This window comes from Nomascus leucogenys, chromosome 19 (assembly GCF_006542625.1).
Source record: "Nomascus leucogenys isolate Asia chromosome 19, Asia_NLE_v1, whole genome shotgun sequence".
NCBI classification, from domain to species: Eukaryota; Metazoa; Chordata; class Mammalia; order Primates; family Hylobatidae; genus Nomascus; species Nomascus leucogenys.
The window spans coordinates 67030622-67050968 of record NC_044399.1 but is presented as its reverse complement, the minus strand read 5'-3'; the positions used below and the strand labels follow the sequence as shown (position 1 = coordinate 67050968).

At 48.3% G+C, this 20347-nt stretch overlaps 2 protein-coding genes across 2 annotated transcripts in view; one reads left to right on the top strand and one right to left on the bottom strand.

Annotated features, from left to right (window-relative positions):
* The window catches only part of ADPRM (ADP-ribose/CDP-alcohol diphosphatase, manganese dependent), a 143957-nt gene extending 125309 nt beyond the window's left edge, over window positions 1-18648 (top strand). The window contains exon 6 of the transcript XR_004026942.1: window positions 18433-18648. The gene's annotated coding sequence lies outside the window, so the exon portion shown is untranslated. The remainder of the gene's footprint in view (window positions 1-18432) is intronic.
* Window positions 503-18933, bottom strand: PIRT (phosphoinositide interacting regulator of transient receptor potential channels). Its single transcript, XM_003274693.4, has 2 exons — window positions 18791-18933; window positions 503-4406 (listed from the first exon to the last, which is right to left on the bottom strand). Exon 2 carries the CDS (start codon window positions 4266-4268, stop codon window positions 3855-3857), a length of 414 nt encoding a protein of 137 aa, XP_003274741.1. The 5' UTR covers window positions 4269-4406; window positions 18791-18933; the 3' UTR covers window positions 503-3854.
* Between the last annotated feature and the right edge of the window lie 1414 nt (window positions 18934-20347).

Genomic DNA, 20347 nt, shown 5'->3' with positions numbered 1-20347 from the left:
TCCCTTCTGGGCTCCTGGCCAGGAATTTGACCCCTGTCCTGGGCCCCTGCCTGCTGTGCCCTCTCAGCCTGTCTGGTGACCTCAGCTCCCTTTCCGCTGTCCGCACCTTGTTGATGCTGGTGCCTTCTGCTGCTCCTCAGAGGCCTTTAGAAAGCTGTGTGGAGGTGGAAGGTGTGCCTTCTTGCCAATCACCTCTGATCACCCCTCCTTCTTCTGTCCTCCCCTCCCCAACCCTACCCTCCAAACCCCCATGGCACAGGGTTGTTGCCACCCAGTAGCATCCCCAGGTACACCCCCGGGTAGTTTCCTTGCCCACATTTAATATCAGACATGTTTGGAGCTCTGAGTTTTGGTTTTCCAGTGCCCTCTGATCTTCAAGTGCAGGAGATAGTGAGGAGATGGGTATGAGGGTCAAGAAGGGTGGGGGGTCATGACTCTGGCAATGTTGCAGGAATTGAAGGAGGAATAGGATATCCTTTGCTTTACCCAGACACACCACCAGTTGCTTTCTTTTTTCCTTTATGGATTGAGCCAGCTAGTGCAAGCAGAAAGTCAAGGCCGTAGTGAGTTTCATGGGAAGCCAAGTGTAAGAGAGTCAGGATTAAAAGGCTGGAGGGGCAGAGGAGGCCAGCACAGGAGATGAGGAGAAGAGGCATAGAAGAAAGGAGCTGGGGAGCTGAACTGCACCTGCTCCTTGTGCCTGCTCTTGTCAGTTACTGGGGACATTGATAGGCTGACCCTGGAGCAGCTGCCTGCCTTGCCCCGGAACACTGATTCATTCTGGATGGTTCTTTCTTGATATCTCTTTTTTTGGTCTCAGTACTTGGCTTGTGGGGATGGGAAGAGTTGGAGGCTGCTGGTCTCTGCCCTGTCAGCATCTCAGAGTAGGGTCATCAGCTCCTACAAGATGCCTGAGGAACCATGCACAAAATCCATCCTGTCCATTTTCTGCCAGGCAGCAATCTGGGGAGAAGGATGTGTGGCAATGGAGGGTGGGGTGCATTTTAGGGGAATTAATTGGTGGACATAGTCTTGAAATTCCTGAAGAGAAGAATGAAAACACAGCAGACCCTGTTACATAGAATACAATTCAACATTACGTTGATTCCTTTAGGCTTCGGGTTAGATCAAACTCTCCCAAACAGAATAGCCATGGGGAGCATGATACAATCTAGTGTGCCTAAAACATGGAAGCTTGTTCTGTCCTTTGACTCACTGATATGAAAAGAGTCATTGCAGGTGATGCTTTGTTGCAGAAATGTGGAGTCTGACCTGGGCTGCATTTCCAGATCAGGTGCATCCATACCTCAGCCTTCCATGGGGCAACAGGCATTGGCAAACAATGTCCTGCCTCAGTGTGACCCTGGAACGTTTCCAGCCCACACTCATGTGGAGGATCCCAGTGGGGATGACGATGTTTGGGGACATTTCCTCATGTTCTCTCTGCTGAGAAACTAGCTTGAGTGGGCAGGGAATGGAGGCAGGTACTGCTAGAGTCTGCAAAGTGAGTCCAGAACCTGGACTTCTAGAGTTGTGATTATCCCTAAACTTCCTTCCACTAAGACATCCATGATAGCAAAATCCAAATGGGCCCTCCTCATATAGCTGTGCCCAGGCTACGAGCTCCTGAGCAGAGGAAATGAGGCACCTGGAGTGTGGGTTTCCAGTGAGTGATCTGGAGCCCATCCCATTTGCTCCCATTTAAGAATGCAATGAGGAATGCAAGAGTGATATTATAGGGCCAGTCTCAAATCTGCATTCATGCCAGAAGAAGGGAAATGATCTGCAAGGTTTGTCACTGAGGCACTAAAACTACAGTTAATGACATAGCACTTGCAACACTCCCAAGATTGGTCCTGACCGCCTGTGTGCAGGGCTAGAGGTGAGCTAGAGACATGGCCACACTGGCATGGGTCTGCATGAAGGCTATGGCCATCCTGGGTGAGCCTCAACGGCCATGAGTTCCCCAAACTCTGACTCCTTAGGTGGGTCAGGTAAGGGGTGGTCCCCATGACACAAGTGCTTGCCTCCATGGATTTTCTCACAATGCAGAGGGAACAACAACGGATTCTGGCTCTGCATATGGAACTGCCATGGAGGATGGGGATATCTGGAGGGCCATGGTGACTGGGGAGGCCACAAGGCTGAGGAGTGAAGAGAATTGGCTCAAGACAAGGGTGATTCTGGTGCAGGATGCTGTCCTCTCACACCTCATTACCAAATGCTCTCCAGGGGTCTTTGGCTTGGCCTAGGGCAGCGTGACTGGCTCCCTCAGAGGTACCGCTTCTGTTCTTTCACTTATGGGCCTCTTGGTTGCCACAGGGAGTTACAGAAGCACTTACCTCTCAGGGACTCTCTGCTCACCAGGCCCTCTGGAAACCCACTTCCCGTCTCTACCATAGACCCCGGGAGGCCCTCAATGTGCCTCCAGGAGAAGCTGCACTAGGCACTTGGCGAAGAGGTGGGAAGCCGGGCAAGAGAGGGATGAAGTAAAAACATCTGGAAGGTCAGACAAGTGGCCGTGCAGTTTCCTAATTCCATCATGCTTCTCCTTCCCCAAGCTGCTCCTGCACGTGCATAGCAGCTCCTGCTGCTTCCAATGCCCTTCTTTCCCCTCTTTGTTAACTCTTATCTTTCCTTTTGTTTTTGGGTTGGAGGACATGGCCTCCAGGAATTTCTCTGTCCTCTCTCAAGTCTAGGGTAGACACTGCCTGTGTTCCCACACCCACCCGCATTTCGCCAGTTGGCTTGGCTTCCTCTCTCACCTTGGGAAGCAAGAAGGCAGCAGGGACCGTGTCTTGCCCCCAACCAGGGCTTATCCCAGAGCAGGACACTCAATAAATGCTCAATGAATGTTGGCTTTTTTGGTGGGTGGGGGCAGGGATAATAGAAGTTGGAATTTTCTAACGTGAATTCCATCTCTAGAAACCTACAGATCATTCAGATATGGAACTTGATTCTCTCAATTTTGATCTTGATGGACGTGAAGGGGAAAACAGTCTTACAGGATCCCTCTGTATCTTTCCATTTTGTTGTTCTAGATGCAGAGATAGAGGCAGGGGTAGGAAAGAAATTAGGACAACATGCATTTGTCCTTGGCTAATGACCAAGTTCAGAGAAGTGGTCAATGAGAAGGAGTTATAAGGCCAAGCGGAAACCATGACATCCCCTAGCCTACCCCACTGCCTCTGATGTAAATATTATATAATTAGGAACTAAACTTCTTCAGCTGACTAACCCCTAGAGTCATGTCATCATGTCCAGGGGCATGTGCCATCTTGGAGAGTGTTTTTCCCAGGCCTCCCTTCATTGTTCAGTCTTTGGAATGTTTGATACTTGTGATCTTGAAAGTCTGTTAAGGGAGCTGGGGCTGTCAAACCCAATGGGTCAGAGCTCAGCCATCCCTCCCTCCTCTGTAAAGGACCTCCATGGGTCAGTTTTGGTTCCAGAAGGATGCAAATGAAGAATCCAGCTCTGGCACTCAGATATGTAACCATGAGTTTCTCCCTTGGGCATAGCCCACCCTTGAAGAATTTCCCAGCATGCATTGCACTTGGCAGAGAGTGTTGGATGAATGATGCCTGGATGCAGGGGCAGGGGGTTAGAGTGACGAAAGGGAAGGCCACAGCCAGGATCCAAGGAAGCATCAGTCAGAATAGAGATCAAGTGGATACATCTGACAACATTCCCAGCTACATGGAGGGTGGAGCCCTGAGCTCTATCTTCCCCACAGGGTCAAGAAGAGCATTTTCCTGGATCAGTTTTATGGCACCCCACAGAGGAGATGGGGATGTCAGATGTTGGTCATCAGATCTTTTCCCAGTCAAGGTGGCACGGAGATGCGGAAACCACCATCAGCGAGTCAGGAAGAAGGACTTGAGGCTGCGTAAGAAATTAGACTTCTGTCTGTGCTTCTGTTTCTTTTTGATGATGGGCACCCACACCAGCCCACACACCAGCATCATGAGTCCCAGGGACAGGAAGCCAGGCCCTACCATTTTGAGGATGGAGAGGCTCTTCCCACTCAGCTTCAAGGTGTAGGCCAAGCAGGTGATGACCACGCCAAAAAGCAGGATGGCACCGCCCACCGACATGGTAACGATGGGCTTGCGGTAGATTTCCCAGTTACTCCTGGGGGTGGTGGTCCAGACAGACTCACTCCTGGAGCTGATGCACAGGGAGCTGGCGGTCTGGCTGGGCAGCAGGTCCTTGGCTTCTGGAGACTTCTCATCGACCTCCGGAACCTTGGGGAGAGTCTCCATCGTCATGGTTGCTCAGGACTGGGCGCCTAGGACCAGCAATAGTTGGAAGCAAGAGTGGAGCCAAAGGAATCCTTACACACCCTTCCTGTACTCAGCATCCATCTCTAATCCCGCTCTCAGTGGAGGGTGAACAAGGTCTTTGTGCTGAAGCCAAAAAAGAAAATGAAATGAAATTCACATAAATAAGAAACCACCCAAGCTGATATAATTTTTTTTCTTGTGAGAGATAAATATTATAACATTTTATTCAATAGCTTTTAATATTTAAAACAAGGAACAGTGATGCCATTTTAGAAACAAACAAAAGCTATAGTTTTTTTTTCTTTTTTTCTTTTTGTTTTTTTGTTTTTTTTTTTTTTTTTTTTTTTTTGAGACGGACTCTCCCTCTGTCACCCAGGCTGGAGTGCAGTGGCCGTGACCTCAGCTCACTGCAACCTCTACCTCCCGGATTCAAGTGATTCTTCTGCCTCAGCCTCCTGAGTAGCTGGGATTACAGGCACTCGCCATGAAGCCCAGCTAATTTTTGTATATTTAGTAGAGACGGTTTTCACCATGTTGGCCAGGCTGGTCTCGAACTCCTGACCTCAAGTGATCTGCCTGCCTCAGCCTCCCAAAGTGCTGGGATTACAGGCTTGAGCCACCGAACCTGGCCAGCTATAGTTTGTTGAACGGCATTTTATTTTCAGACCCAACCACTTTCTAGCTGTCTGATCTTGATGGAATTACTCAACCTCTCTTTGTCTCAGGATAATATATAAGATCAGGATAATATTACTTCTTTCATAGAATTTTCAAAATGGTGTGAGTTAAGGGATGTAATGCATTGAAATAATGCCTAGCATATGGCAAGTACTCCATAAATAATATCATTTGTCTATTAGAAGAGTGATGCTTTATAGATAAATTCTGCATGTGTGTCCTGTGCCAGACACTGCATCAAACACTTCCTTTATTAAATTGAAACCTCCCAATAAACCTGTGAATTAGGCATTAGTCCTGTTTTACAGATGAGATAGTGAAGCTTCAGAGAGGTGAAGCAACTCCTTGAAGATCACACGACAAGGAAATGCCCGAGCTCAGATTTGAACTCCATCACTCCTACCAGGCTATGCACAGTCTGGAGAAGACCGCTTCATGCAGCCTGGGCTTTCATGTGCTCTGTCAGCAGAGGACAGTGATGTCTCAGGTTCATGCAACTTTTTTTTTTTTTTTTTTTTTTTTTTGAGATGGAGTTTCACTCTTATTGCCCAGGCTGGGGTGCAATGGCGTGATCTCAGCTCACAGCAACCTCTGCCTCCCGGGTTCAAGCGATCCTCCTACCTCAGCCTCCTGAGTAGCTGGGATTACAGGCATACGCCACCACGCCCAGCTAATTTTGTATTTTTAGTAGAGACGGGGTTTCTCCATATTGGTCAGGCTGGTCTCGAACTCCCGACCTCAGGTGATCTACCCGCCTTGGCCTCCCAAAGTGCTGAGATTACAGGCATGAACCACTGCACCTGGCCCCCACAGTGCAACCTTCTAAGATCTAAATGTCACCCTTCCCCACCCTCCATGTTAATTACATCAAGGCCAATTTCCAGCTTCCTATTCTCAGGCCTGGAAAGGTATGGAGTCTTACTCAATTGCCCACCCCGGGGTCTCATCGACAGCCCATCTGCATAGCTCTCAGCCACTGGGGCTCCCTCATCGCTGACCCCAACTCAGGGGAGGTAGATGGTCACCCGTGTGGAGCAATTTCAGGGCTGGGCTGCAGAGAAGCACTGCTTGTCTGCCAAATACTTCACCAGAACAATGCTTTCTCAAATTCTTTTAATGTCCGATTAAAGCATTTCTTTCTTTTCTTTTCTTTCTTTCTTTTTCTTTTCTTTTCTTTTCTTTTCTTTTCTTTTCTTTTCTTTTTCTTTTTCTTTTTTTTTTTTTGAAGTGGAGTTTTGCTCTTGTTGCCCAGGCTGGAGTGCAGTGGTGCGATCTTGGCTCACTGCAACTTCTGCCTCCCAGGTTCAAGTGATTCTCCTGCCTCAGCCTGCTAAGTAGCTGGAATTACAGGTGCCCACCGCCATGCCCAGCTAATTTTTGTATTTTTAGTAGAGACAGGGTTTCACCATGTTGGTCAGGCTGGTCTTGAACTCCTGACCTCAGGTGATCCACCCTCCTTAGCGTCCCAAAGTGCTGGGATTACAGGTGTGAGCCACCACACCCAGCCTAGATTAAAGCCTTTCATTTCATAATCAGAAATGTGGGTTCAAGGCAAAGGTCTATATATTTACAACAAGATAATAAGATGTAAATGACTGACATTAGATACTTTCCTGAGGATAGGTTCTGTTTGAGAGAGCCCAGGTTCCCTGCCTGGAGGTTTCACAAAGTTACTGCCCTGATTCATCTTTCAGATGTCTCCAAGGTGTCTGTACAGTTCTTTGTACCCCGGAGATTTTATACATCTTTAATTGAATAAGTAAATGAACAACTCTCGCTCCCTTCTTTCCCTTCCTCTTCCTTCCACTGGTTGCTAAGGACAAACACAGGACCTGCTCCACTTATATAGAAACCACTTACACACTTATTTATCTTCTAGCAGGAGCCTGGTGCCTTCCCTGCAGTAAGCTCAGGCGGCTGCTGCTCTCTGGGACAGAGCCCACGGGCTCTCTCCTCCTGTACCCCGAGTCCTCAAGCTCTCCGGCTGTTCTCCGAGGGTCCCCTGCCTGCTTAGGATGACTTTCCTTAAGCAGCTCTCTGAGGCTTCTGCTCTTTCTGCCTCTTCAGATGAAGAGGGAGACCTTGGCCTCTGGACCTTGGCTTCTACCCTCTTTCCTGGCCAAGAATCCTGCGATTCCTCCTCTGGCTTCTTCTTCTGTTTCCTGTTGGGCTACTCACGCCCCACTCACGTCAGCATTTACAAATATCTCTATTTGTGAGTGGGATGTGAGAGATTTCTTTCCATAGCAAAAAATTGTATTGGGGAAGGTGGGCTATTCATCCCGGTCACCATGAAACCACCCTCCCCAGCTTAAATAGGGTGCCTGCTAGGGAAGCTAGAATTAGACTCAGATATGGGGTGGGGTGCACTTTGGGAAACCATGTTACCTGGGATAAAGGAGGTGGTGTCCGGAGCTGGTGGCTCCCAAGCCCTGACACATGTTACATTTATCTGCAACCTGCCCCTTCCTCTTGTCCAAGGCACTTCCACACAGAGAGGAGTCCTTTACTGAATGCGTTCTCCTTCAATCCTTCTGATGACGTCAATTTCAGCTGAGTCCCTCCAACCTGTTCATTCCATCCCTCACTGCTCAGGCCTGAACTTTTCTGAACTAGTGTCCTCCCTAACCCCAAGATAATGATTCCATTCCCTAGAACAAGCAGTTACAGATCCCTCCCCTTTAACAGGGGGAAATAGGAGTCGTAACCAAGGCCTTCAGAATTTGGCCTTGGTAATGTTACAGTTTGGATCTGTGCTTCCTAAGACTCTGAAAATATTACAAGGTGCTTTTGTAACCGTAGGTACCCAGTGCGTGCTTCCCTTTGGAGCCTGTGGTATATTTGCATAAGCAAAGTAGCCATTTAAAAAGTGATTTTTTTTCCCCCTGTGGGCTGGGGGGTAGGGATGGGTTCATAAAGCTGTTGGGAGACCTTGTGCTGGTTATTGCAATCTGGTCTCATATAAGGATGTTTGATCATCTTCAGCAGAATTTCTTTTTCTCACTAGTCATTTCCATCCCTTTTCAGTGAAGACATGGGGCGACATGATTGCTGTTTCCCGAGGTTGGAAAGATTGTGATGAAGGAATTAAAATGCAGTGATTCTCAGTGGTGCCAGAGAAGATAGCTGGGGATGGGCAGGGAAGGGCCTGCTCCTGGGAGCTGCCATCTGGGAGTGAGGGGGTTCAGGAACAGGAAGTGTTCAACTGGAGGCTAGGGCCACTGCAGGGACATTAGACTGTAGATTCTGAGAGAGGAAAATGGGCCTTGCTGGAAGTAACTAAGGCTTTCTTTCTGGCTCTGCAACATGGTCACTAGTTTAGTCTCATTTTCTAGGGGCAGAGACTGAGGCCCAGTGGGGTTTAGGAGCTTGGCGAACTCTACCAGCCACCGCATCAGGCCAGGGTCTTCAGCCTCAGAGCTCCTTGCACTGCACCGCAGCTAGTCTGGATGGGTCCCGAAGGTTCCTCAACTACAAGAATCTTGAGATTTTCACTCTGGGGCTTCATCCTGTAGTAAAATAATCTCTCAATGAATACAGAATGACTTAGATTCATAATCCCCTAACACTGACCCACTGCACGATGTGAGAAAGAAGAATCCTGTTGTAAGTTTTTCATAATGTTACATTTATTCAGTTTGAAGGACTATTTTTTATTCTGAGGTCAGAATGTAATGGAGTGGAGTCCTTCCTTGGCATTAGAATAGTCTTCATTTTATGAAATGATTTTGATGGAAAAGGATCATTGGTTTTGTTAGTAACTGCTCAGAAAAAAATTGGCCACTATGTAGACGTCTCTCTCTCTGTCTATCTATCTATCTATCTATCTATCTATCTATCTATCTATCTATCATCTATCTATCTATCTATCTATCTGCAATGGTCCATGAAATCCCAAAGAAAAGCAATTATTCATTTGTCGGGAGGGAGGATGTGTCTTTGGGAGAGTGAATGGGCAGGAAGGCACTTCTAGGCAATGACTGAAAGAGAAGCAGTTCTCTTCCCCTGAGCAGAGGGAATGCCTACCCTCCTCTCCCTCCCACCCTACTCTCTGTAACTGTGACCAGGCAAAAGGCAAGGAGCAGCTATAAACAGAAGCAGGCAGGCAGGGCGGGGCTGTGAGTGGAACCCTGTACTGGGAAGAATTAAGCCTACTTATTCACAGTTCCAGCAAGTCACTAAACTTACTTGCAGAAGCTGCTTGTGATGGAAAGATCCAGGTCTTTGGCATCAGAGTGATCATGATTTGAACGCGGTTTGCCACTTGCATGCTGTGGGAACTTGGTCAGGTTACTTCAGCCCCTGAGCCTTACGAGCCCCATATAAAACAGGGATAATGGAGTGTCTACCTCATAGGGTTGCGGTGACAGTCAAATTTCAAATAACACTGCTATATTGTCTGACACATTCTACATGTTCAGGAAATGGCCTTGGTTGCCATTGCAATTATTTTCTTTCTGGGTCTCTGTTTTTCCATTTATAAAAAGAAGGAGCTTTCTTAGCTATTTCAGATAAGTCTATAGGTAATGAATCAGCTTGAAATCTGAAAATTGAGGTTTTCAGAAAATCACCAATTCATGGGCTGTAGGAGTTTTAAAATATTTTATTAAAGCCCAATGAGATTCTTTTTTTTTTGCATACCAGGGCTTTTTAACAATGGCACTGTTGGCGTTTTGGATTGGAAAATTGATTGCTGTGGCAGACTATAGGATTGTAGGATGTTTGTATTGTAGGATGGTTAGCAACATTCCTGGCCTCTACCCACTAGATGCCAATAGTACCTTTTCCTCCACGTCCTTATCATGATAATCAAATATATCTCCAGACATTGCAAAGGTCCCCTGGGGTGGGCAAGATCAACGTGGTGCAGAACCACTGCTCTGGCCAGCCTTTCCTCCTGCCTAGCTTGAAAACTGCCTCAGGATAGAGGCTGAGCTTCCTTATCTTCTACCCCATAGCACCTGGCTCACAGCCTGGCACTTGGCAGCTGCTCAGAGGACTTGGCCCAGATGCTGCAGCTCTGTGGGGGACGAGGTAACTAACACTCAGGGGGCTGGCCCAGTGAGAACCGCCCTTTTCCGCTTCAATTAAGTTACTGGTAGTTTGGTTTGTGTGATTCAGGAGATCCTTCACTCACTGTAGGGAGTTGAATTGTGGCCCCCAAAAGATATGTCTACCCAGAACCTCAGAATGTGACCTTATTTGGAATAAGGGTCATTGCAGATACAATTAAGATAAGGATCTTGAGATTAAAACATCCTGAGTTAGAGTGGGTTCTAAATCCAATGATTGGCATCCTCCTTCTAAGAGAAGGGAGAGGGGAATTTGACACACAGAAGGGAAGGCTATGTGCAGAGGAGAGATGGAAGGAATGCTTCTACAAACCAAGGCATGCCAAGGGTTGCTCGAGGCTGGGAGAGAGGCATGGAGTGGATTCTCCCTCTGAGCCTCTGGAAAGACCCAACCCCACCAATACCTTAATTTTAGACTTCTGGCCTCTAGGAATGTGAGACATTCAATTTCTGTTGTTTCAAGTCACCAAGTCTGTGGCAATTGGTCATGGCAAACCTAAAAAATAAGTATACCATTTCCTTTAAGGTCCTGATGCCCCAGACTGGACAAGGACTGAGGCCCCAGAGAGGCTGGGCCAGTGGAGGAGCTGGGGAAGGCTGGAGTTGCAGGGCCTCCCGGACTCACCTCAGATTTGAATGTCAGCTTGCCTGCAGGGCAGCAACTGGAGAAGGGCGGATGGGTCCTCATCCCCTGGAGGCCAGTTTGGAGCTTCAGAAGGCTGAGTTAGTGGGTGGGGACTTAATTATAGTACACAACCAGGCTGAGCAGGCTGCAGGCTGGCACCAAGAAACAGTGCCAGTCTGGGACTATACAGCAACGAGAAGCCAGACAGAAAAAGAATGCATGCAATGTGATCTCATTTCCGTAAAATTCAAATACATGTAAAACAGTCTATGCTATGAGAGGTTAGGATAGTGGCTGCCTTTGGTGGAGGTAGTGACTGGAATGGGGACTTTTGAGGTGCTGGCAATGTTCTGATCGTTTTTTTTTTTGAGTCGGAGTTTCGCTCTTGTTGCCCAAGCTGGAGTGCAATGGCACGATCTTGGCTCACCGCAACCTCTGCCTCCTGGGTTCAGGTGATTCTCCTGCCTCAGCCTCCCCAGTAGCTGGGATTACAGGCATGTGCCGCCTTGCCCAGCTAATTTTGTATTTTTTAGTAGAGATGGGGTTTCTCTATGTTGGTCAGGCTGGTCTTGAACTCCCAACCTCACGTGATCCACCCACCTCAGCTTCCCAAAGTGCTGGGATTATAGGCGTGAGCCATCACGCCCAGCTATGTTCTGATTCCTGACCTGGCAGCTGGCTACAAGAGTGTGTACTAGTGGCATGGTACACTTGAGGTGTGACCGTTTTTGTATGTGTACAATCTATGTCAATAAAATGCTTACACAAAGAGAATTAAAAGATATAACTAAATGCAATACGTTCCTTCCTTTGGATTCTGATTAGAACAAGCCAATTGTACAAAGGCATTGGGGATAATTAGGGAAGTTTGAACATGGACTTTGATACGTCTCAGCCTCAGTGTGAACCATGATTCCTTTCTTTTTTCCATAAGCAGATTTATCCCTAGAGCTCTGTGACCTTCCATCCCCCAGACAGCACTGGTTTTCCCTAGGTAGTTGCTGACCTTTAAGGTCAAATCAACTGCATAGACCCTTAGTGCTAAGAGGATGAGAGGGGGTCTGGAGATCCACCTGACATGCCCAGAACCCTGGAGTGATGATCCCTGCCTGTATAACTCGGGGCCTATTTCCCGGTTTAAAGAAAGAACTTATTCACCTCTTACATGGATATGTGGTAGGGACAGGGATGCCAGACAAGAAAAGGGAAGGGAAGAGGGTGGAAAAAACACAGAGCACAATTGATTTTCAACAAACGCATCAAAGCAATTCAACGTGGAAAGGAAAGTCATTTCAACAAATGGTGCTGGAACAACTGGATATTCACATGGAAAAAAGAATGAAACTTGATCCCACTTCACATCATCAACAAAAACTAGAGCTGGAGCCTGGGTCTAACCTAAATGTAAAAGGTAAAACTATAAAGATTTTTGGGGAAACCACAGGAGAGAAATCTTTGTGACCTGGGGACAGGCATAGATTGTGTAGACAAGATAGAGACAGAAAAAAAATCAATAAAATAGATATCATCAAAATTTAAAATGCCTGCTCATTAGATGACACCATGAAGGAAACGAATAGGCAAACTCTGAACTGTGAGAAAATATTTACAAAATATGTATCTGGGCTGAGCACAGTGGTTCATACCTGTAATCTAATCCTAGCACTTTGAAAGGCCGAGGCAGCAGATCACTTGGGGTCAGAAGTTCGAGACCAGCCTGGCCAACATGGTGAAACTCTGTCTCTGCTAAAAATAGAAAAAATTAGCTGGGCATGGTGGTGCAGGCCTATAATCCCAGCTACTCAGGAGGCTGAGGCACGAGAATCACTTGAAACTGGCAGATGTAAGTTGCAGTGAGCCGAGATCACACCGTTGCACTCCAGCCTGGGCATTGGGGCGAGACTCCATCTCAAAAAAAAAAAAAAAAAGTATCTGTCAATGCTACATATGATTAATAGACAAAGAGCCCAGTTAAAATTGGCCAAATGTTTAAATAGACTCATTACAAGATAACAAGTGAACAAGGAACCCAGGAAAAAGTGCTTGACATTGATGTTTAACAGGAAAATACAAATTAAAGCCACAACGAGACATCACCACACATGCACTACCATAGATAAAATGTGAAAATCTCACAATACGGTAGGTTGGTGTGAACATGGAACAATCCGAGCTGGTGGGAATGTAAAATTGGTTGTTTTTTACAAAGTTAAGTATACATCTACCCTTTGACCCAGCAGTTCCACTTCCAAATGTTTATTTGTCCCAGAGAAATGAAAAGGCATGTCTGCAAAAAGACTTGTTTAAGAATAGTCATAAAAGCTTTATTCATAATAGCAAAAAAAAAAAAAAAAGAAAAAGAAAACAGCCCAAATGTCCCTCAACAGAAGAAAGGATAAATGGTTATGTAATCACACAATAGAATGTTGCTAAGCAGTAGAAAGGAGCTAACTTCTGAGGCGCACAACAGCATGGATGAGCCGCACAGACATGCTGGATGAAAGAGATCATCTCTAAAGGAGTACCTGTATGCCATGTTTCCATCTACCTGGCATTCTCAAGCCAGCTAAGAACTAATTAAGGTGGCAAAGCTCAGAAAATGGTTGTGGGGCTTGAGGAGGAACCAACTGGAAGATACACAAGGAAATTTCCCAGGGTGGATGGACGTGTTCTATGCGGTGACATTCGTAGGGGTTGCATGAGGGACCCATTCGTCAATATGGTGCTGTTAGATCTGTGCATTTCTTTTTCTTTTTCTTTCTTTCTTTTTTTTTTTTTTGAGATAGAGTTTTGCCCTGTCGCCCAGGCTGGAGAGCAATGGTGAGATCTCTGCTCACTGCAACCTCCGCCTCCCAGGTTCAAGTAATTCTTCTGCCTCAGCCTCCTGAGTAACTGGGATTACAGGCACGTGCCACCAAGCCCGGCTACTTGTGTGTGTGTGTGTGTGTGTGTGTGTGTGTGTGTGTGTGTGTGTGTGTCTGTATTTTTAGTAGAGATGAGGTTTCAGCATGTTGGCCAGGCTGGTCGCGAACTCCTGACCTCGGGTGATCCACCTGCCTTGGCCCCCAAAGTGCTGGGATTACAGGCGTGAGCCACCGCGCCCAGCCAGATCTGTGCATTTCAACTGTGTAAATTACTCCCCACACCAAAGAACTGTGAAAGCCTTAATAATAATAATCAGTAGGGCGAGGCGGGGAGCAGGTAGAAATAGAGCTTGACCACGAATGGAAGAATGCTGATGTGGCTGATGCCCTGTGATGGAACCTGGAGACCCAGAGCAGGCTGTGGGCAGGAGACACTGCCCCAGCAAAGGAGAGTAGAGGTGCGGGCATGGAGGAGTGACCCCAGAATAGGGCAGAGACACTAAAGGGAAATCTGTGAGGTGAGGGGTACCTGGCTCTACAGGAGAGATTGTGTAACTGACTCTCAGACGAGATCCTGAGAGGAAGAGAAGGTATTTCTTGGAAACATTTGGAATTGGGAAGAGGTTGTGGGTGGGGAGGACGGAGAGAGAGAATGAGAACAAGAATTTCACCTTGTTTCTGGAAAGATATCATCCCTTGAAGAAAAACACAGACTTGGCCGGGTGCAGTAGTGCACGCCTATAATCCCAGCACTTTGGGAGGCCGAGGCAGGTGGATCACCTGAGGTCAGGAGTTCAAGACCAGCCTGGCTAACATGGTGAAACCCCATCTCTACTAAAAATAAAAAAGTTAGTTGGGCGTGGTGGCAGGCTCCTATAAACCCAGCTACTCAGGAGGCTGAGGCAGGAGAATCACCTGAACCCGGGAGGCAGAGGTTGCAGTGAGCCGAGATCATGCCACTGCACTCCAGCCTGGGCAACAAGAGCAAGACTACAACTCAAAAAAAAAGAAAAAAAAAAAGAAAGAAAGAAAAGAAAAACACAGACTTTCCGGCGCCAGGGAGCCCTGAACAGACAGAAGACTGGATTTAGTTGGCTGAACAAACATACCCAGAAGGGAGGTACCGATAGGGCTGTCTCTTAATCTCGTTAGAACTTGTCTATGCATCTGCCGTGTGTATTTGGAACTATCCCCATATTTGGAGACCTAGCGTACACCTATTTTTCAGCATCTGACTGTTGATTTTATAGTCCCCAGGCAGTTAAACAGTGAACAGTGCTCACCAAACATTGCAGCAAACACTTTTTGAGCAACGCATGCATGCCAGACCCTTTGCTAGACAGGGAGTTACAGACATGAGTAAGACAATGCCCCTTTTCCCAAGAGGAGCTTGCGGTGTGCACATTTGCTTGGTCCATGGCGTCTCTGACAAATGCAATAATGAGATGTCTCAAATGAGAGGGGAGAGAACTGACTGGAAAATTCTTCGCTTTTTCTCATGCGCTTATACTCATTCCCCCAAGATATGGTTTGGTGATGAGAATATGCATTCTGGTGAACAATGCGTGCCCCGAGGAAAGAAAAGGCCAAACCCCTTTCTCTTGAGTAGATTCCTGAGCATCTGAAATGTACAACTTAACAGAATGGTGGATGTCAGTGAAAATAAGTGAATGATTTCCCTGCAGATGACCAGATATGTGTCTGTACTTACAGAAGCTCTTTCTTCCCTCCCATATTCCTTGAGGGGCTGGGGCTGGGGGCTCCCCAATTTCCTACGCCCTGAAACCTATGCCTTCCTTGGCCCCTTGTGGAGGCTGGGGACTCAGTAAACACTTGTTACATGGCTAAGGAAATGGGGGAGTTATGGTAAGAGAGGAAGGAGAGGGCTTTGCATGTTGTTTGCAAAGCTGAAATTACCCTGTAATTTTTTTTTTTGAGACGGAGTCTCGCTCTGTCGCCCAGGCTGGAGTGCAGTGGCACGATCTCGGCTCACTGCAACCTCTGCCTTCTGGGTTCATGCCATTCTCCTGCCTCAGCCTCCCGAGTAGCTGGGACTACAGGCACCGGCCATCACGCCTGGCTAATTTTTTCTATTTTTAGTAGAGACGGGGTTTCACCGTGTTAGCCAGGATGGTCTCAATCTCCAGACCTCATGATCCGCCTGCCTTGGCCTCCCAAAGTGCTGGGATTACAGACGTGAGCCACCGCGCCCAGACTTTTTTTTTTTTTTTTTTTTTTTAACTACAGAAGGTTAGAACCTGACTAGCACTGCTTTACCAAGTCACTGGTCCTGTTCCTTCCCACCCGGTGGTTGTAAAAATCTCCCTTTGATATTACAGCCAGGTGTTAGGATGGAAGCAGCTCACAACGCGGCATGGAGGCAGCTGTGAAGGGGCAAAGGCCAGACACACTGACCAACTCCTCCCTGCCTCCCTTCTTTGGCCTAAGTGACCACTCACCTCACCAAGGCAGGCTTCCTTCTGTTGGCCGAAGTTCCTACAAAAATCTCCAGTGTACCTCAGCTGCTTCTCCAAGGCCAAGGAAGCCATGTGGCTGGGGAGGGCAGGTGCTTTTTATACAGTAATAATAACTACCATTTATCAAATGCTTAGTGTGTGGTGGGAGCCATGCTAAAGGTTTTGTCTGCATTGCCTCATTTCATCCTTCCACCCAGTCACTCCTCAGGGGAAGCTATATTCTTGCCCCACTTTGCAGATGAGGAAACTGAGGATCAGAGAGGTATAAGTGATTTGCCCAAGATGACTCACAGGTGAGGAGAGCATCTGAATTGGAATGTGAGTTTTGCAGCCTGCCTAGCTCCAGACTCTGTGTTCAAGTCTATTCTGCTCCTCTTTGGGGTGGTTTTAACGTTTATTTTCAAATTATGGGAAAAGCAAGTGGGGAGAACGCCGGAGGTGGGACATAGTGAACAGAACTGGAGCCTTGGCTGAGGAGATAGGCTAGGACTGTTGGTTAGAGCTGCCAAGGACTCCGGGGTCCCCGAGCTGGGGCCAGCAAGCAGCAAGAGGCCAGCAAGGGGCCTGTGGGACAGTGGCCTCAAAGTCACCACTGTCACCATGCCACAAATCCAGCATAAAATGCCTGGCATGTGCCACTTTCTTCACCTGGGGAGTGTCTTTTATTCCTCCGCTTTAGGAGGGTAATACAATTATCATTCCCATTTTGCAGCTAGGAACACAGGCTCAGAGCTGCCAGCCTCCAAATCTTGCTTTTTTTTTTTTTTTGAGATGGAGTTTTGCTCTTTTGCCCAGGCTGGAGTGAAGTGGTATGATCTTAGCTCACTGCAACCTCCACCTCCCAGGTTCAAGCTATTCTCCTGCCTCAGCCTCCTGAGTAGCTGGGATTACAGGTGCATGCCACCACGCCTGGCTAATTTTTGAATTTTTAGTAGAGACGGGGTTTTGCCATGTTGGCCAGGCTGGCCTCGAACTCCTGACCTCAGGTGATCCACCTCACTCAGCTTCCCAAAGTGCTAGGATTACAGGCGTGAGCTACTACGCCCGGCCAATCCTGTTCTTTTATTTATGCTTTCTCAATGAGAGGGCTCCGCCTTTTTTTCTTCTTGTTTTCTTCACCGCCTTCCTTGCATTCCACCACCCTGTACCTGTACATCTCCACCTCCGAACTCACTCCCCAGCCTTTCCCTGGTGCTGTCCCCCTTTGAACGTGATGAAATACAGTTGGTATTAATAGGGTTGTCAGATTTAGAGAATAAAACTACAAGGTGTCCAGTTACATTTCAGCCTCAGATCAACAACGGATAGGTTTTTTCATGTAAGAATGTTCCAGTATTGCATGGGACCAACGCATGCAAAAAATTTACTTGTTGTTTGACAAATTCAAATTGAACTGGGCATCTGGCAATACATCTGGCACCCCTAATATTGTAAGAGATCCCGCTGTGCCGCTGTGCTTGGGCCTGGAGTTATCTAGCCCTTCCTGCCCCTCAGGCCCCTCCATCTAGAGAGCTCTGATAGCACCTGGGCTCTCCTGGAAGTTGCAAGAGCTGAAAGCAGAGGAGAGAGGCACACATTACCTCACTGCTGGGAGGCTGGGCCCAGCGAGGGGTGTCTGGGGGAGAAGCGGGGAAGGCAGGATGGAAGTGGTGGGAATAACACCATATATTATTCCTGTGGAAGACCCAGAGTGGTAAGAAGTGGAGGGTCCTCCTGTTTCCCTCACAGAGTCCCCATTAACGCCCCACCCAGCTCCAGCTTGCCAGTGATCATCCCCACGGTCCCTTATCTTCTCTGGTGGTGCTGTCTTCCCCTCACCAGGACATTCAGTTGGTGACTGGCCACCCCTCTGATAAGGTGAGTGGGGGCCAAGTGTCTGGGCTGATAAAATAGAAGCTAGAGGGTTTCTGAGTAAGCCGCCACTGTCACCATGGCCATGGCCACCCATCTGTCACCTGCTCATAGCGCTTCTAGGAAGGGAATTTTCCCAAGGGTCACAGTCAACCTAGAGGGTACCACTCACCTCCCTTGTCGGGCCACCCAGCTGGTGCCCAGACCCCTGCCAGTGACAGGGTAGAAAAATAGCTCAGGCGATCATGTGTGTGATCACGTCTGGCTTTACCCGGATGCAGGGTCCCCAGGGCACACAGTTGCCTGACTGAGCCACGTCTCTGTCCATGTTTGCATGTGCCTGCCTTGTTCCCCCTGTCTGAGATAAAACTCCCGAGGCAGCCAGCACACTCCACCTTGTTTTTCTGGCACCTGCCCCAGACACCTGCCACAGCTGCAGGAGGAAGACATTGGCAGCCGCTGAGCTCTGATACGGGGTGCTCAGGAGGAAGGCCGGGGTCTGAGATTCCACCCATGTACTCTGGGGTCTGGGGGTGGCCTTGCACTTTACTGTCTGGCTTTTTTGCTTCCTCTTCCACCTAGATTTGGGAAGATAGTCCCTGCCCAGCCCTTCCCACAATGGCTGCTAAGAGCGAAGCCTGGATGCTACACCCGCAGGACTGAAGCAGCCCTCTGCCCACAAATTCCCTTCTTCACGGTACACAGCAAGGGGCGGCCCCCTTCCTCTGGCCACTACTGTCTGCCAAGACCCTCAGCAGGCAGTGCCTCCAGGCTGACTTCACCCCCTCCCAGGGCATAGCCGCCTCTTCTCCGCTTGTTGTTCATGCTTGCCTTCCAACCCCAGTTTAAAGGCAACACGCTGCAAAGCAAAGTTAAAACCTGCTCCTTCCTCCAGCAAGATGGAAGGAAGGGCAGAGGGAAACGTTCCCTCCTTACTTACTGTCCTCGATGTCCCAGGGGAGGATGGGGGACCTGGGAATCACTCGGTGCTCGTGCAAGGAGGAAGCCGGCAATGAGTTTCTGCTCAAGTCCATGCCAGCAGGAGAAAGCCACCCTGACCACGTCCAGAAGTCGCTGTGTTGTGAATCCCAGCAACTGAGCAGGCTCCAGCAGGGATGGATGAGCTCACCAGGCGATGGCCTAATGGGTTAACTCTTTGTGAGCTGCTGGCACGGGTCCTCGGAATGTGGCTTTCTCAGCTCTGCTCAGCCACGATTAGATGAATCTTGTGAAAAATTCATGATGCTTCTCTGCACTCCGTCTTCAAGTTTCATGGAGGCGTGCGTTCCGTTGGTGCCTGGGCAGAGCACCTTCTCCTGACCCAGGCTCAGAAATCAGAGGACCTGAAGTTTCTAGGTTGGTGGAGGTGTGTAGTGGCCATGGTGGTGGGGATGAGTTGCCAAAGAGTGGATCAGACTCTCTGGCTGACTCAGGCTACACTGGCTCTGTTCAGCGCAGGCCTTAATAATTTGATCTGGGAACTCTCTGTGTTCTGGATGTTGGAGGGAGCACATGCAGACTTAGAAAACATCCTTGGTTGCAAGATGGCAGGGACACTTCTTGGAACTTTCCAATACATGCATGGGTGGGCACCCTATGTTACAAAATGCCAGGAGCCCACAACAGGACTTACCCCCATCCCAGGCCCGACATCTCAAACAGAGGCAAAAGAGCTTGCTCCCCATCGCTCCTCCAATCATTCCTCACGATGCCCTGTTGCTTTTTATGGGATGCCTGCTGCCACAGTGATGAGAAGAGAATGATGAAAATCAGTGCAAGGAGGGTGAAAAGATTTTCTCCTCTATAAACCTTTACCAGACTGTGCTTGGGGAAGCTGGGTGTGAGCTGTTGAGTGGCCAGTTCTCAAGATGCTGATGGATACACTGAGGTCAGCAAAATTGCCTGTGATTCTGGAAGGCACGCTGGCTCCTGCCCTGGCCCACACTAACCTGGGAATGTGGGCAGCTGTTGCTCCTCAGGATAACTGGTGAGTGGGCACCCTTGCTACTGGGAACAGTACACTGAGGGGCTTCCTCTGTGGTCTGCCGGGAGGGCTTTCCTAGGAGCCATCCAAGGAAGCTGCTGTCAAGGCAGGTATGACACTCTCCCATATTTGGCACCTTGAGTTCCTCGCCTGTGCAATGAGCAGGAGATTCTGAGCCTAGAAGGCTCTGCGGAGGTTGTTGTGTGATTCACGTCTAGAGAAGCAGAGAGCTAGGAGGATGAGCCTGTCCCCTGAGCTGCTGTGAGGGATCAGGCTGAGTACGCCCTCTGTCCTCTGCGAAGATGAGCGTCTCTGCTCAGGGCAATGGGCAGGGAGAGGCCTGCCTTGAGTGTCCAGGGGAACTTGACTTTGAAGGTTTTTGAGGATGTGAGTTGCTTTGCCTTAGGTGCCTCTGACTTTATACTCAAATCAGTTTGTAAAACCAAGTGGCATGGCTCACAGAGGAACCCTGGAGTGAATTATTTTGCAATGCAAATAATCAAATGATTTATT